General features: G+C 50.8%; 1 protein-coding gene across 38 annotated transcripts in view; it reads right to left on the bottom strand.

Moving 5' to 3' along the window:
• The window catches only part of ST3GAL4 (ST3 beta-galactoside alpha-2,3-sialyltransferase 4), a 179,142-nt gene that overhangs the window by 87,164 nt on the left and 75,839 nt on the right, over window positions 1-16,139 (bottom strand). Inside the window, exon 2 of one of the 38 annotated variants that reach the window (XM_077839991.1) lies at window positions 3,661-3,855. The exons of 36 other annotated variants lie outside the window; for them this stretch is intronic. In XM_077839991.1, coding sequence (XP_077696117.1) covers window positions 3,661-3,771 — 111 coding nt within the window. In that variant the 5' untranslated portion in view covers window positions 3,772-3,855. Of the gene's footprint in view, window positions 1-3,660; window positions 3,856-12,323; window positions 12,343-16,139 lie in introns of those variants that run through there. One more of the 38 variants, XM_077839990.1, reaches the window with a different exon arrangement.

Genomic DNA, 16,139 nt, shown 5'->3' with positions numbered 1-16,139 from the left:
GAAAAACTTTTTCACTAGGAGGGTGGTGAAACACTGGAATGCGTTACCTAGGGAGGTGGTAGAATCTCCTTCCTTAGAAGTTTTTAAGGTCAGGCTTGACAAAGCCCTGGCTGGGATGATTTAATTGGGGATTGGTCCTGCTTTGAGCAGGGGGTTGGACTAGATGATGAGTCACATCATTCAGCAGGGACAGAAGGTTTCTCTCATGCAAGACCCTGATCCCCTCTAAGGTTTACCAAGGCAGGCTTGCTCACGGCAGAGCTCAATATAGCCCATTCAGCCACACACCCAGGCATGCCCTAACCTCAACGCTTTCAGTCCAGCAGCTGCATTCTAACCAGACATACCCAGCACTCCTCGAACGGCAGCGTGACGGGTGCGTTCTGCCCCATAGCCACTGCTTTGTACCAGGCAGCCGAGGGGCTAAGTCCTGGATGTTGTTACATGACCTCACAGTCTGTGTCTCAGCCAGGCCCAGGCCCTGGAAGAACGAGGCAGGCGGGACTCCGGAAGTAGAATCACAGTTGTTTATCCCTGGCAGAGGGCACAACGGCACCTGCCCTCCTGCTGCTGGAGTGGCTGTACAGCAGTTTCTACCCCGCCCCAGTAGGAAGCATCTCCCTACCGTGCACATCCTTGCAGAATAGCTTCCTGAGACAAGGATCTCCCCTCCCTGCAATCTGGGTTGGAAGGGACCTCAGGAGGTCATCTAGTCCTGCAATCTGGGAGGAGCCACGCTGGTTAGGGACTGCCTATGCCGGGTGCCAACAGCCACCAAGCCAGCACAGTCACTCTCCTGAGGTCCCTTCCAACCCTGATATTCACCTGGCTGAAGAGATGAGTTTGGTTTTGGGGGTGGCGGGGTGTTGGACTCTGCAGTGTCTAAGACGGGGTAGGCAACCTACGGCACGGGCGCCAAAGGCGGATTTTCAGTGACACTCACACCGCCCAGGTCCTGGCCACCGGTCCGGCGGGCTCTGCATTTTCATTTCATTTTAAATGAAGCTTCCGAAACATTTTTAAAAACCTTATTTACTTTACATACAACGATAGTTCCGTTATATATTAAAGACTTATAGAAAGAGACCTTCTAAAAACGTGAAAATGTATTACTGGCACGTGAAACCTTAAATTAGAGTGAATGAATGAAGACTCGGCACACCACTTCTGAAAGGTTGCCGACGCCTGGTCTAAGAGGAGCTCCACTCGCCCAGCCCCAGCTGAAAGGAGCTGGCAGGCAGGCTGGGGGATGTAGTTTTAGTGGGGATGTTGATTTTTAGTGGGTGTTGGTCCTGCTTTGAGCAGGGGGTTGGACTAGATGACCTCCTGAGGTCTCTTCCAACCCTGATAGTCTAGGATTCTAAGTAACATTACAGAATCCAGGCTGAGCTATCAGAGAGGGGTTGGGGGGGGTGTATTTTATTTTATTTCTGACCTTTGTTCAGCTGGTTAAGAACTATATTTGTACAGCTTTCAGAGAAGCAGCCGTGTTAGTCCGTATTCGCAAAAAGAAAAGGAGGACTAAATTGGTTAGTCTCTAAGGTGCCACTAGTACTCCTTTTATATTTGTACAGCTGCTGCAGGGGAGAAGGTGGGGAGGGGCAGGGAATTAAAGCATGAAGTTTGAATGAATTTCTCTCTCCCACAGCCTAAGTGGAGAAAAAATAGAAACATTCAACGCTGGAAAAGAGAGAGGAGAGACTTGGTTCAATATTTAAAGAGTTCAGAGACACTCCGGAAGGAGTTTTTCAGTTTCAGCTCCCTCAGGTTTGAGAGCTGGGATCTGCGCGGGAGGCGATTTCACAAGTACAAGCTTCACCAGCTCATTGTTAAACATTTGAAAATGGTTTTTAAATAGTCATGGATTCCAAGGCCAGCAGGGACCATGGTGACCATCTGTCCCACCTCCTGTATGACGCAGGCCAGAGAACGGCCCCGAAACAATTCCTAGAGCAGAGCTTTTAGCCCAACCTCCAATCTGGATTTTAAAATGGCCAGTGATGGAGAATAGACATAGTGACACATTCATCTACGAGGGAACAACGAGGCTAGTGGCAAGGTACAAGAGTGCAGGCAATTTGTTCAGGCGTCCCACAACAGAGGCGGGGTTCATTTGTAACAGGACACAATGGGATGAAACAGGCAGGATCCATCTGACGTGGAGTCAACACTGCACGGCCGGACTGACGCACACGAGCAGAGCTGCGTGGAAGGGACGGGGCAGGATTGGACTAGCAGGGGTGTTGCAGGTCAAGATTGTGGGACATCAGCAGAGCTGCAGGGGAGCTCGTGACCGGATTCAGAGCTGTACCAAACAGCAGGGGACTAGGACAGCAGAGGGGCTGTTGGTGAAAAGTGATGAACTATGGCAGAGCTGTGTGGGAATCAGTCACTCTCCCCCTGATGTTGTCTTCCCCATTGCTCCTTTCTTTACATTTCTTTACCCTTTCTGATCAAACCTAGCCTCAAGTCCTCCAGAGAGTTTGGCTGCCCTCCCTTCGAACCTCTCCTCCCGGTCTCTTTGGCACCGAGTCATCAGCAAGGCCATGCCCAGCATTCCAGGTGCAGGCTCGACACAGATGCAGATTGATTTGGAGCTCATCAGTGCCAGCTGCAAAAGGGCAGCCAAGGAAGGAGAGAGCGTTTAGAACTCCGGCAGGTTTGCTACTTTGCCAAGGAGAAAGCCACATGCGACATCCAACCTTCCCCATGGGAGAGCGAGGCCCAGATCCTCAAAGGTTTTAAGGTACCTAACTCCCATTGGAGTTGGACACTTAAATACCTTTGAGGATCCACTGGGCCTGAGTCTCCAGAGGGAGAGAGATGTTAAACCCACCCTTTATACTTGGTCTGACTACGAAGGAAATATGCTGGCTCTTCGGTAACGGGTTTCCAACTGGACTTTTCTTTTAGCTGGAGGCTGTTGCATATTGGAATTACCTGCAGGGTGGGTTCCTGGGATTGGACATGCAGGAAGGAGATTTGCATAGCAGATCCCAAAACAAAAATAAGCTCATTGGGTGCCCAAACAGCAAGCTCCCGGATCCTGTGGGAGGATCTGGGATGGAAGGAGAGATCAGGGACTGGCATTACACACATGCTGTTTGCCCCAAGGAGGGGCCTGCGGCAGCCTCAGAAAGGAGGGTCTGTGGTGGAGGCTTTGAACTGGGTGGGGTTCACAGCCCAGTCAGACAATCCTTCTGAAAGCTTGAGGGAGCCACACAAGGCCACATTCCAGGTGCTCAGCACCTGCACTTGGGGACAGGTTTTCAGAACGGTTCAGCACCCATCATCTCTTTTGAAGAGACATCTCTTAATCGGTGTGACGTATCTGTTAAACCAGAATAACAAGCCTGTCCAACTTCACCGGGTTCTTGGAAACAATCACACACAGTAAGGAGCGCAATGTGCAAATACCAAAGTGACAAAGGCCACATAAGAGCCCCACAGGGGTTGGGAGGAGACCAGAGACCTGCATAACTTTGTTTTTTCCCTTGGGGGGGGGGAAATTCCTTTGCTCAAAGCAAAAAAAAAAAAAAAAAGGAAATTTTTTAGGTCAGCACCAAAACTGACCCAGTGAAATGTGTTTATGATCAACCATGTTCCATACGAGAGGGTCGAAAGGTTACAGCACACACCTTAAGAAAAATTTCCACTTACATTTTGGTTTGTTAGACTTTGTGCTATGGAAAATTGCAACAATGAAGAAGGGGAAGATCTTGTCCAGAAAGTTTCAATAAAATCAATGTAATAGGACAGCCCCTCCGCCATTTCCACTGCAGCTTTAGCATGCTAGGGAGCAGGAACAGTTGCTCCGTCAGCGGGTGTGAAACTGATGTTACAAAAAATCCACATCTGCACCAATAGGAAAAGAATAAGATACATAAAACCGAAATGTGGTGCCAACACAAATCCCACCGCTGATACCTGGAAACTTGAACTAGTTATCTCAGACTTGGTAAGCTCGCTTCTTATCTACAAGGACAACCTCCAAAAAAATCGGCAGCAAGGTGGATCACTTCCACAGACATTCAACCTTGAGGTCCAGACTGGATCGCCTCTCATCCCACAGCCTGGGCTTTGTACACAGGTGACAAATCTAAACATACACATGCACACAAGCTTCTGAACATGCCTAGATAAATAAATGTGTTAGTCTCTAAGGTGCCACAAGTACTCCTGTTCTTTTTGAGCATGCCTAGAACATCCTGAATTCTCCGAGAATCTGCAAGGTCTCTACCATATTGTTTCCACCCACACAAAGATCTGTTACACTGCCATACCCTTTGGGTATGTCTACAGTTGGAACTGGGGCTGTGATTCCCAGCCCCAAATGTAATGCCCTGCCTTCCTCACCAATTCTGAAATATTTCTTTATAAACATTGCCTAGCACTCCAAGTTTGTGCATCGCTAAGCTGTGGTGCAAACTACATTGCTCAGCTGTGGTGCTAGCTATAAATAGAACAAACGTATCTTTCTTGCCCTGAAGTGCTTTAAGTTGTCTGGAAAAAGGAATTAAAAAAAGATGATACAAAAAGCACACATTCTGGAATTTTTACTATCAAAAAGGTTTTGTTCATCTGAGTTCATTTTGCTGCGTAGATGCAGTTTCACCAGTTTTATACACCTGCATTTAGCATTCCTGCAGAGTGTGAAAAAGGAATCACTCGAGCCTTGCCCGCAACACTCCTCCAATCTGGACTGTGTTCCATGCTTGCCTGCGGGACAATCACCACATTCCCTTCACTCTGTCAGACCAAGCCCATCGCTGGGCAACGTCTTCAGGTTTGTGAAGCCAACGAAACTACACCAATTTACACCAGCTGAGAGTGTGGCCCCTGGATTCCAAGCCATGTTTGCACAAAGCTCAACACTGGCAGAAAATTAGAATTTCACATTGTTTAGGGAGATTTTATGCTTTGCACAACAGATGGTCAATTTCATGTCTTCCAGGAAATCTCCAGTGACTGCAGACAGTACTGTGAATGCAGCCTCCCCCTGGCAGATCCTGCAAGGGAAAAGGCAATCAGAGCTCTGTGTTTTCAGTAACGCAGACCCTGGGAATAATCCACTCCCACCAGGGAAAGAGGGGCCAGACTTTGTAGTCACCCCAGCAATGCAAAAAAATCCTTAAACCCTAATTGGTGAAAATGGTATAAAAGGAGAATAAAGTTACTGTTTCTGGAGCCTACTTTATTTCCATTTTACTAGACAACATTGGGACTATGTCTTTACTAGCAGCAGCATGTAATGAAGTCATTACACCCACAGATCAGAAACTAAGAGCTCACAGGAGGGCTTTTTTTTAACACCACTCAGCCATGGGCATGTTCCACATTCAGAAACAGGCTGTGTCTAAAACACCCTCCCTAAGCCTGGCTTACAAAGTTAGGTCTTATCCACAGCTTGTGCATGGAGAAACTGAGGCACAGAGAAACAGAGACATGCGCAGAATTACCCCTCTCCTCTGCCAAATTCCAGGGGGCAGGGAGGTGAGGAGAAGCGTGGGCGCTGGGCAGCCTGCAACCTCCACTCTCACAGGACTCCTTCCACTCACTGACCCTCAACTCCATGCCAGGGAAAGAGCTGGCTCAAGGACTAGTACAGATGGGGAGAACTCCTTGGAAGGCCAGGAGGGAAAAGGGCAGGCTAGCAACATGACACACCCGTGGGAGTTCGGCCTTGGGGGCACCAGCTTGCTGTTGATTTCACCTGCTCTGTTGGAGGCCAGCTCTCTCAGCAGGGACTGGCTAAAATTAAGACAAAACACCACTGGGCTCGACCCTGAAAGCCGTGACACTGCAGCTTGTAGGGCACACAATCCCTAGCCACATAGCTTCTCTGGGTTATCCCATTTGCTCGTGTTGGCCCTTCTGACACCAGTGTCTGTTCCTTGTGCTGAGCAATACAAGGCCACAGTCACCTACCTGCTAAGTCAGCTTCCTGGTGGAAAAGAAATCAGCAGTGTGGAATCTGGGCTTATTCTAAGCGTAACTTGTCTTCTTTACACCCATCCAACAGCCCTGGAAGGAGATGGTCAAACAGCATACAGGGCAATCCCCTCTACTGGGAATCACAGCCCCACACCAATGCCTTGTTCCCAGGAAGCAGCTCTGCCCCAAGAATTTACTCTAGTTACATCCTAATACAGAGCGCAAACTCTCCCACGGCTCACACAGCTCTTTCTACACAGAAACGGACCGAACTAAAAACTAAAAAAACATGTCTTCCCAGGGATGAACATTTGCTCTCATGCTAAGAAAGAACCTGAATGACTAACAGCACCACCTGGTGATGTCTTCTATAACTACGGATGACAGTATTTCAAACATCTTTATGCCATGTAAGCCCCCCAAAGCAGTTTACAGATATTCGTCGGAGAGACAGGCCCTATCTAGAACCGGACCCTCCCAACATGACCTTAGGTAGGAGATACAGATCCCAACTCATGGCTCATGAATTCAGATGTAAAATTGCCCAATGAAGTAGACCCTGCTCTGTGCTGCTCCTCTCCAGCAGGCTGGGGGTACAGCGTGCTCCTCACCGGGCTTGGTCACTGAGGGATACAAAGCCTCCTCAGTATTGGACCACCCCCATAGCAACACTGCCCTGAGACTGAGGTCTGTGATCCAGCAGCTCCAGCTCCATGCTCTGGTGCTACGTAGCAGGTCTGGAATTACGTCTCAGACGGCTGCTGTAGACCATCGCTTAGCATGCACACGGTAGCTTTCATCCCAAGCAATGCAAAGCTCACACAGCACGGCTCCATTTATTGGTCAATCAGTTGGTGCATGCGTTCCATAAACAGACTGAAGAGCAGTTTACCCGGCCTACGTAACTATGTAATCGACGCATTTTCACATGGTAACGTCAGCATGCTCAAACAAACAGCCACGGGACAATTTACTTAGCAGGGACTGGCACTGCTGCATAAATGAAATGTGTCCTGAAAAGCGTGGCTTGGAAGCTTCAACAGAGCCAATAAGCGTGTGCCAGCTGAAAACAGCACCACAACTAGTTCTCACACACACACACCCCCCCTTGTAAACCTCATGTACGTCAATGCAATAAACACATCAAATGAGAGGGATCTGAAAGGGTGGGGACACTGGTGGAGCCACCGTTGAGTTGTGAAGATCCACCCAAAGGGCATGCCAGTATAAACTTTATTCTACCCCACTCAGTGACATGGATTTATGATACCACCCCAGCTTCACCTCACATGGAAACACAGTCACCTCTGCAGGGAATTGCAGCCGCTCTCAGGTACACGATATGGGAGTTTAGGGCAGGGAATGAAGAAGAAAACCAGTTCCACTTGAAACTGCAGGGGGAAGCTAAGAGGGAGCAAGTGGGGATTTGGCCAGGACCCCAGGGCAAGCCCCCCATCACTCACGAAACATGCCATTGGATCCTTAATGTCACAGGTGGTCAAGGCCTGAATGTTACATTTCATCTTAAAGGGCCACAGAAGGGAAACTGGGGTGGTTGAACCAGTTGGACTCAATACATCCCACCCAGCAAGCTTCTTTAATCTGTCACTAGCAACTGGTAAGTGCATCTGGAGTAAGCATCTGGAGTAAGCAGCCTCTAGGGCATTGGAATCTATTCTACTCAGGTGACAAGTTGGGTTTCCGTAGTGTAGTGGTAATCAATTCACCTAACAAGCGAAAAGTTCCTGGTTCGAAACCGGGTGGAAACAGATCGCTGTCCCTTTTCGGGGAGGGAGAGCTCTGTGGTTTGAGCATTGGCCTGCAAACCCAGGCTTGTGAGTTCAATCCTTGAGGGGGCCATTTAGGGTATATTATTCTCAAGCCTCCCCAGGAAAGGGGGTGAAGGGGCTTGGGGGGATATTTTAAGGAACAGGAACTCCAAGTGGTCCTTTCCCTTTTTCTTTGTCTAAATCACTTGGTGGTGGCAGCATACTGTTCAAGGACAAGGTAGAATTTGTGCCTTTGGGAAATTTTTTACCTAAGCTGGTAAAAATAAGCTTAAGGGGTCTTTCATGCAGGTCCCCACATCTGTACCCCAGAGTTCAGAGTGGGGAAGGAACCCTCACACTGCGCCTACAGGAGAGGGAGGAGCAGGGACGGGGCTCGCGCAGAGGAGTACTGTACTGTGGGTCCCCGGTATACATCGTTTTGGTATCCGTGGCCCTTTTCAAGAACACAACCCTGATGTATACCGGGGACCAGCTGTATGTTCACTCAGCTAGTGGAGCAGCTCCTCTAGGGACTGGGTACAATGCAGGTTTGGGGAGCTGAAAGCTGCAAGTTCTCTTCATGGTGCTGCATGGGGGACACCAGAACTTGCTGGTGACCACGGCTAAACCAGCAACTGTGGTCCTACAGCCTGTCGCCATGCTACCCCCAGCCGAGATCACATGAGAGGGGTCTGGCTAGGCTTTGACTAGGAGGTTTCCTTGAAATCTAAGAGCTAAACTGTTGGGCAGCGCTACCCTGAAGACACCTTAGACCAGTAGGAACAGGCAGGTGCTGTGGAAAGTGACGCTCAGGTTTCAGGCGGTGGTGCTCTTCCCACCAAGCCAGTGCCCCCGTGCCACAGCACCAGAGGACGCTGAGCACCCAGCTTTCTGATGACCCAGGACACAAAGGTCCCGACAGCTCGTGCTGGGGTGAGTAATTAATCGTGGAAGTGAAATCCTAGTGAAGAAAATAGAAAGGGGCATTAACTCTGGCAAGTGAAGTACAAAAATATAATTAGGAAATCCAAAAAAGAATGTGAAGAACAGCTAGCCAAAGACTCAAAGTAATAGTAAAAAATTTTTAAGTACATCAGAAGCAGGAAGCCTGCTAAACAACCAGTGGGGGCACTGGACGATCGAGAGGCTAAAGAAGCACTCAAGAACGATAAGGCCATTGTGGAGAAACTAAATAAATTCTTTGCATTGGTCTTCACGGCTGAGGATGTGATTAGGGAAATGTGTTAGGGAGATTCCCAAACCTGAGCCATTCTTTTTAGGTGACAAATCTGAGGAACTGTCCCAGATTGAGGTGTCATTAGAGGAGGTTTTGGAACAGATTGATAAACTAAACAATAAGAAGTCACCAGGACCGGAAGGTATTCACCCAAGAGTTCTGAAGGAACTCAAATGTGAAATTGCAGAATGACTAACTGTAGTTTGAACCTATCATTTAAATCAGCTTCTGTACCAAATGACTGGAGGATAGCTAACATAACGCCAATTTTTAAAAAGGGCTCCAGAGGTGATCCTGGCAATTAGAGGCCTGTAAGCCTGACTTCAGTACCAGGAAAACTGGTTGAAACTGTAGTAAAGAACAGAATTGTCAGACACATAGATGAACATAATTTGTTGGGGAAGAGTCAACATGGTTTTTGTAAAGGGAAATCACACCTCACCAATCTACTAGAATTCTTTGAGAGGGTCAACAAGCATGTGGACAAGGGGGATCCAGTGGATACAGTGTACTTAGATTTTCAGAAAGCCTTTGACAAGGTTCCTCACCAAAGGCTCTTAAGTGAAGTAAGCTGTCATGGGATAAGAGGGAAGGTGCTCTCGTGGATTGGTAACTGGTTAAAAGATAGAAAACGAAGGGTAGGTATAAATGGTCAATTTTCAGAATGGAGAGAGGTAAATAGTGGTATCCCCCCAAGGATGTACTGGGCCCAGTCCTATTCAATATATTGATAAATGATCTGGAAAAAGGGGTAAACAGTGAGATGGCAAAATATGCAGATGATACAAAATTGCTCAAGATAGTTAAGTCCCAGGCAGACTGCGAAGAGCTACAAAAGGATCTCTCAAAACTGGGTGACTGGGCGACAAAGTGGCAGATGAAATTCAATGTTGGTAAATGCAAAGTAATGCACATTGGAAAACATAATCCCAACTATACATATAAAATGATGGGGTCTAAATTAGCTGTTACCACTCAAGAAAGAGATCTTGGAGTCATTGTGCATCGTTCTCTGAAAACATCCACTCAATGTGCAGCGGCAGTTAAAAAAGTGAACAGAATGTTGGGAATCATTAGGAAAGGGATAGATAATAAGACAGAAAATATCATGTTGCCTCCATATAAATCCATGGTATGCCCACATCTTGAATACTGCATGCAGATGTGGTCGCCCCATCTCAAAAAAGATATATTGGAATTGGGAAAGGTTCAGAAAAGCGCAACAAAAATTATTAGGGGTATGGAACGGCTGCCATATGATTAATAAGAGATTAATAAGATTGGGACTTTTCAGCTTGGAAAAGAGATGACTAAGGGGGATATGGTAGAGGTCTATAGAATCACAATTGGTAAGAAGAAAGTAAATAAGGAAGTGTTATTTACTCCTTCTCATAACACAAGAACTAGGGGTCACCAAATGAAATGAATAGGCAGCAGGTTTAAAACAAATAAAAGGAAGTATTTCTTCATACAACACACAGTCAACCTGTGGAACTCTTTGCCAGAGGATGTTGTGAAGGCCAAGACTATAACAGGGCTCAAAAAAGAACTAGATAAATTCATGGAGGACAGGTCCATCAATGGCTATTAGCTAGGATGGGCAGGAATGGTGTCCCTAATCTCTGTTTGTCAGAAGCTAGGAATGGGTGACAGGGGATGGATCACTTGATGATTCCCTGTTCTGTTCATTCCCTCTGGGGCACCTGGCATTGGCCACTGCGGGAAGACAGGATACTGGGCTAGATGGACCTTTGGGCTGACCCAGTATGGTCGTTCTTACGTACATGCCTCCTGCAGTTAAGGCTCTTTTCATCAGTTCCTCTCCTGAGCTGTTGTGCAGAGCTGAGTGCTGTTGAACAGCTGTGACGTCCCACTCCAGAAACAGCCACATTTCATTGTTGGATGAAGTAATTTCTGTGGGTGCCTCTCGGAAATGCAGCACAAACCTGGCATCCCAGGCCCAGGGGATGCTCAGGTGGCTTTGAGCCAAGTCTGGCCTGCTCAGCGGCTGAAACTGCTCTCATGTAGCCCAAACCAGGCTGCCAATGGGTGGCAGCACCACACAGACCTGTCTTTGTGGTGCCCACTGTGGCCCTTCTCCCAGCACACCACTGACAACGGAGCTTGTGCATGGCCATCCTACTCTGCCCCCGCCCTGTGGGAATTCTCCCATGGGCTGCAGAGGGAAGGAGCCAGAGCCTGTGTTTTAGATAGAGACAGACAGAGGCAGGCTGCAAAGACCATCCTCAGGGTTACGGAGCACTTTATGAAATAAGAGAATACTGAATATCTACCTGCTAGGCGTTACCAGCCTAGGAATTATTGCACTGCTGTGACTCTTGCTTTCATTAAAGAGCAGAGCATTCATCTTGTGCACAGGAAAAATCCCTGCCACCAGAGCGGAAAGTCCGCGTTTCCCACCCTTTACTTGGTACCATTGCTCATTTCAGAAACAACCCACACACAGAGCAGAGGGCACCGTCTCTTGTTATCTTCTATCCATTCCAGCCTCCCCTCCCAGGGCCACTGCCTGATGGGTCACTCCAAACCCGCTCTCACTTGTGCCGTATAAGTACCAGGCCGCCAGCGGCTGCGTTCAACGAGGCAAGGCTTCTTCTGGGCGGCTTAATGGAAATCGGGTATGTTCTCTTAGGGGAAGATCGATGCTTACTCCTTCCTCAGCCAGTCTCGGAGCACACGCACCCCACCCCAGCCCCGCACTGAGCACCCTTATAGATTTCCTGGGACAGCTACCTTAAAAAAGGGGATGATCCTGGGAAAACCTGGACTGGTGGCACCCCCCTCCCCAGCTGGGTCACTGCTGCTGCCCTATATACCCATCTTGCCAAAAAATGACGTCCCACCAGCAAGGGGTTAAGTGAGGCAGACGGAGGGAGGGCCCCACTACTCCACTCTCCAGTGGGAAAGGATTCAAGTTGACTCAATTGTTACACAACCCCGAGTAGGAGAAGCTGGGAACATCTGGAACGGCAAGAGCCGAAGGTCTGAAGCCCATGAGGCGCTCCCCTGCGCACTGCTGAGGCCTCTCTGGGAATCCCAGCGGAAGGGCAGTTCTGGGAGCGGGAGCCAGCACACCTGGCTGTCCCTGGCTCGCTGCAGGGCAGGAGGAGGGGAATACAGCCTCATGCTGCTGGCCAGAGACATCAAGAATCCTGGACCGGGGGGAAAAGGGCTCTAAGAAAGAGGACGACAGCCTGGCAGTGAGTGATGGGTCACCTGCTTGCAACCCCGCTGAATGCAGAACCCCGCAGCTAACACAGCAGACAACAGCTCAGTAAGTCTGCTCCCAATGGATGCCTGCATGCCCAATGCACTGCCGCCAGCCCCTCCTACCCTGCCCCCGTTTACCATAGCCACCTTACCAGCTCTTTGGGGCAGGGCCGTCTTCCGTTCCCTGCGTCCAGCGCCTAGCGCAATGGGATGCTACCCTGACTGGGGCCTCCAGGCACATCTGCAATACAACTGGAAGTAACCCATAGTCAATACCCTGGCCTCCTAGCCCCCTGTTCAGTGCCTCCGTAGGAAAGGCCAGCCCCGAAGGGTTAAGAGAAAAACAGCCCGCGCTTCTCTTGCTGAAAAGTTCTCCTACATTTCTGAGCGCCACAAGTTCCTGCCGAAGGGGGAGCCCTGAGGGCGGCTCATGCAGCGATCAGGGGATAAGTAATGAGCACAGACAGCGAGAGACTAGAGCGTGGCAGGAAGCAAAATTGGAGTCTAGCAGGGAGAGAGATTCCCTCCTGACCCTCCCTGGCCCAGAGCTGCCAGGGTTAGAAGAACCACCAGCTCTCTGCCTATCCCGGCCGAGACAGACGGCCAGGTTGGGGGATGGGGGGGCAGGAGACAGAATTCTGGTGTGTAAATGGAGCATTACTGAAAGTCTCCCATCAGGGAAGGGATTTGGGTTACCTTTCCCCTCCCTGGCACCAGTACAAGTCCAGCACTGATCTAGAGCCCACCTTGCCCAGACTGATGACTGGCCAGCACGAGTGGTCTCACTCCCACTGGTAGTGGACAAGCGCCCATATCAAAGACCCCCACAGCCGGCCCCTCTAGCTGCTGGAGCGCTCCCCACCCGCCAGAGGCAGAAATTGCTGACATCCGTGCTGCACCCATTCCATGCACAAAGCACTTCTGCTGCCAGGCTGCCGCGCTTGTGACAAAGTGGGAATGTTCTTAATGTTTTCTCTGAATACTGTGTGAGTGCCTCAGTTTCCCCTATGCAGTTCTTAAGTATCCCAGGGGTGGGATAAGGATGTGTGATTGTGGCAGAGCCCTTGGGGGCCAGTGTGATGGTGTCTGCACAAAGAATGGCCGACACCCTGTCTCCTGGCAACTGATGGCCTGGGCTCCTCCTCTGCAAAGGTGCCAACTGAAGGTGTTGGAGAACAAAGAGATCGGGTGGCCTCCTGGCCCGGGAAAGAGACAAAGGCCAGAGGAGGGGCTGGACAGTTACAGTTTGGAGCTGGCTGGGGAAATGGGGGGAGGCTCAGATGGTGCTTTGGCCTCCCTGCCCCCCCAAGATGGACCTGACTGAGGGATCCTGTTCTCTGTACCTACAAGCTCTGTTTTAGACCATGTTCCTGTGGTCTAAGAAACCTTCTGTTTTACTGGCTGGCTGAGAGTCACGTCTGACTGTGGAATTGGGGTGCAGGACCCACTGGCTTCCCCAGGAGCCCCGCCTGTGCGGACTCGCTGTGGGAAGCGCACAGTGTGGACCGGGATGCTGAATGCTCCGAGGTCAGCCCCTGGAAGGTCGACGCTGTGTAAGCTTCTTGCCCTGGGGAGAGGAGGCTTCCTCAGAGTCCTGACTGGCTTCGTATGGAGTAGTTCCAGAGCATCGCCCGGTGACTCCGTGACAGCTCTTCTCCTCCTTCCCTTCCGCGTCAGGGCCACGTCGCCCGGAGCACCACAGCTTCCCTGGAAGGCAGGCGAGCGTCCCGCCCACCGGGTCAGTGGGAACAGAACCCAGGGGGTCGGACTCCTTGTCACCGCCCACAACCACCAGAACCTGCTCCAGGGGTCCACAGAGATGGAACACGAGCAGAGTTCGGTGGTCCGGAGGCTAGCGCTTCCTACTGCACACGGGATCCCAGGCCATCCCCAGCAGTCACATGGCACCACAGTCAGTCCAGGCAGCCCCACTAGCTTCATTTGCTGGCATAGGCACTTCCCATTGGTCCTCCAACACCTCTCCCCCACATGACTGTTCCTGTGCCCACGGCTACCCCCCATCCAACTGCTCCATATGGCATGTGGGACCTAGCATACCGAATCATCAGGCTGTCATCACCATGGGAGATCCCACAGGCCCAGCCGGTTCCCACCTTCCACGGGCACCAAGAGCAACCAGATTGTCTGAGGGTTGTGGATTCCTGCCGATCGGCAGCACCTCAATCCAGCCCAGAGGGAGGGAGCGCACGCAGGTCGCTGTCTGGGCAGCACAGTGCTGGCTTTACTCTGCAGGACCAGACAGCACAGCAGAGTGCCGAGCGCCTAAGTCCAATGCAACCAGCTCCACCCCATCGTGAGAGCTTGGGAAGGATGCCACGTGGAGGGCAGGGCGGGACCCTCCGGGGCAGTGCTGATGGGTGTTAGCTCAGAGTGGGCTGGTTGGGCAAAGGTGCAGAATTTCTCTGGCCATCCACCCCAGCTGCAGTCCCCTCCACGCTCTTCCCGCGGTCTGGACTGGCTTTGCTCGCCCTTACCCAGCAGCCTGAGCTGCTGCTACCCAAAGAAACTGTCACCGTCTCACTCCTAATTCCTGCCATCTGTTGACCGGCTCAGACGCAGAATTCAGTCTTTGTTCCCACTGGCGTACAAGGCACTGCCGGCTTTCCGGGAGCTGGGCTGCACTGGGCAGCCGGTTCCCTGAGCTCAGCAGATTAGTGCATGTGGTTAATATCACATGCCCTCACAGAGGCAGAGGAGGACTAAGACCTGGATCAGGGGCCCCAAGCAAATGCGTTTCCAGCAGCAGCTTCTGCCTGTAGGGCTCTCTCGCAGCTCCGCTCTGGTATGTAGCGCAAAAGGGTATGAGCCACAGAGGGCTGCCCTGCCAGTGCTAACATTGTTCTTCCACTGCGAGGATTAGCTGCCCTGTCCAGCACAGCATCTCCCCTGCTTGTAGGGATCAGCATTGCCGCCAGGTGGTCGTGACTTGACTAGGCAGCGGAGAGGGCACCAGACTGGGAGGAAGGAGATGTATGTTCTATCCCTGCTCTGCCATTGACGCGCCGTGTGACTGCCTCTCTCTCCCACCCTTTGTCAGTGGAAAGGGCATGGCAAGGGGCCACCACCCCTGCTCTGAGAGTTACCACAGATCATGCACAGGCGAGAGGAAGTGGCCCTAGGACACTGGGCATGGTTTGGTGACCAGATGTTACATACAGCTGTATGTTGCCCTCTCAACGTTCATTCATCACCCTCTAATGTACCCAGTCACGAGAGCAGGGCTCCCAGGGAGTCTGCACACCTGCAAGGAGCAGACAGAAGTTACTAGAACAATCAGAAGAGCCAAATGTTGCCCTCTCATTTCCCCAGGTTTCTCTGTGTAGCTATGCACATCCTCCAAGAGACCCACAAAAACGCTTCCAGGATCTTTTCCAGAGAGTCAGCCCTTACGAGTGAGCCTACGAACTGCAACACTAGTGCCTCCCGTCCGAGCCGTGGGCACTGCCGAAGGCCACATGTGGTCCTACAGACAAGCCGGCATGGGAGAGGGGATAAACGGCAGCACAGAAACACTTCTCCTTCAGAGATCAGTGACTTATTAAAAGAGGGGACAAAAGCCAGCTCTAAAGAGAGATCCCTTGCGGCGGGGGCTCTGCACTCCCAGAGTCCACGCGCACTGTTGGGAGCAAGCTTCATACCGAGCAAGAGGGGGCCAGCATCTGCCACTCGCGGGTTAACGTTTACGATGCAGGAGGCCACGCACCATCGACAAAAAGCCAGCAGAAGCACCACAGTTCAGCCTGTACTAGTGGGTTTCCCACCAGGAGTCTCCAAACAGGCGACATCAAGGCGATAACAAAAGCTACTTGAGTCAAACAATATTTACTGGACTCTGTATTTGAATTTTCAACAGCTCAGACTGCAGCTCAGCATGACACAGACCACTCAGGGGAACGCCATGTGGAGCATCAGACAACACAGATCATCACTCCCACACCACCAACCAC

The sequence above is a fragment of the Eretmochelys imbricata genome, chromosome 22 (assembly GCF_965152235.1).
Source record: "Eretmochelys imbricata isolate rEreImb1 chromosome 22, rEreImb1.hap1, whole genome shotgun sequence".
Classification (NCBI taxonomy): Eukaryota; Metazoa; Chordata; order Testudines; family Cheloniidae; genus Eretmochelys; species Eretmochelys imbricata.
The sequence above is the reverse complement of the archived record's forward strand: the minus strand, read 5'-3'. Positions and strand labels throughout refer to the sequence as shown.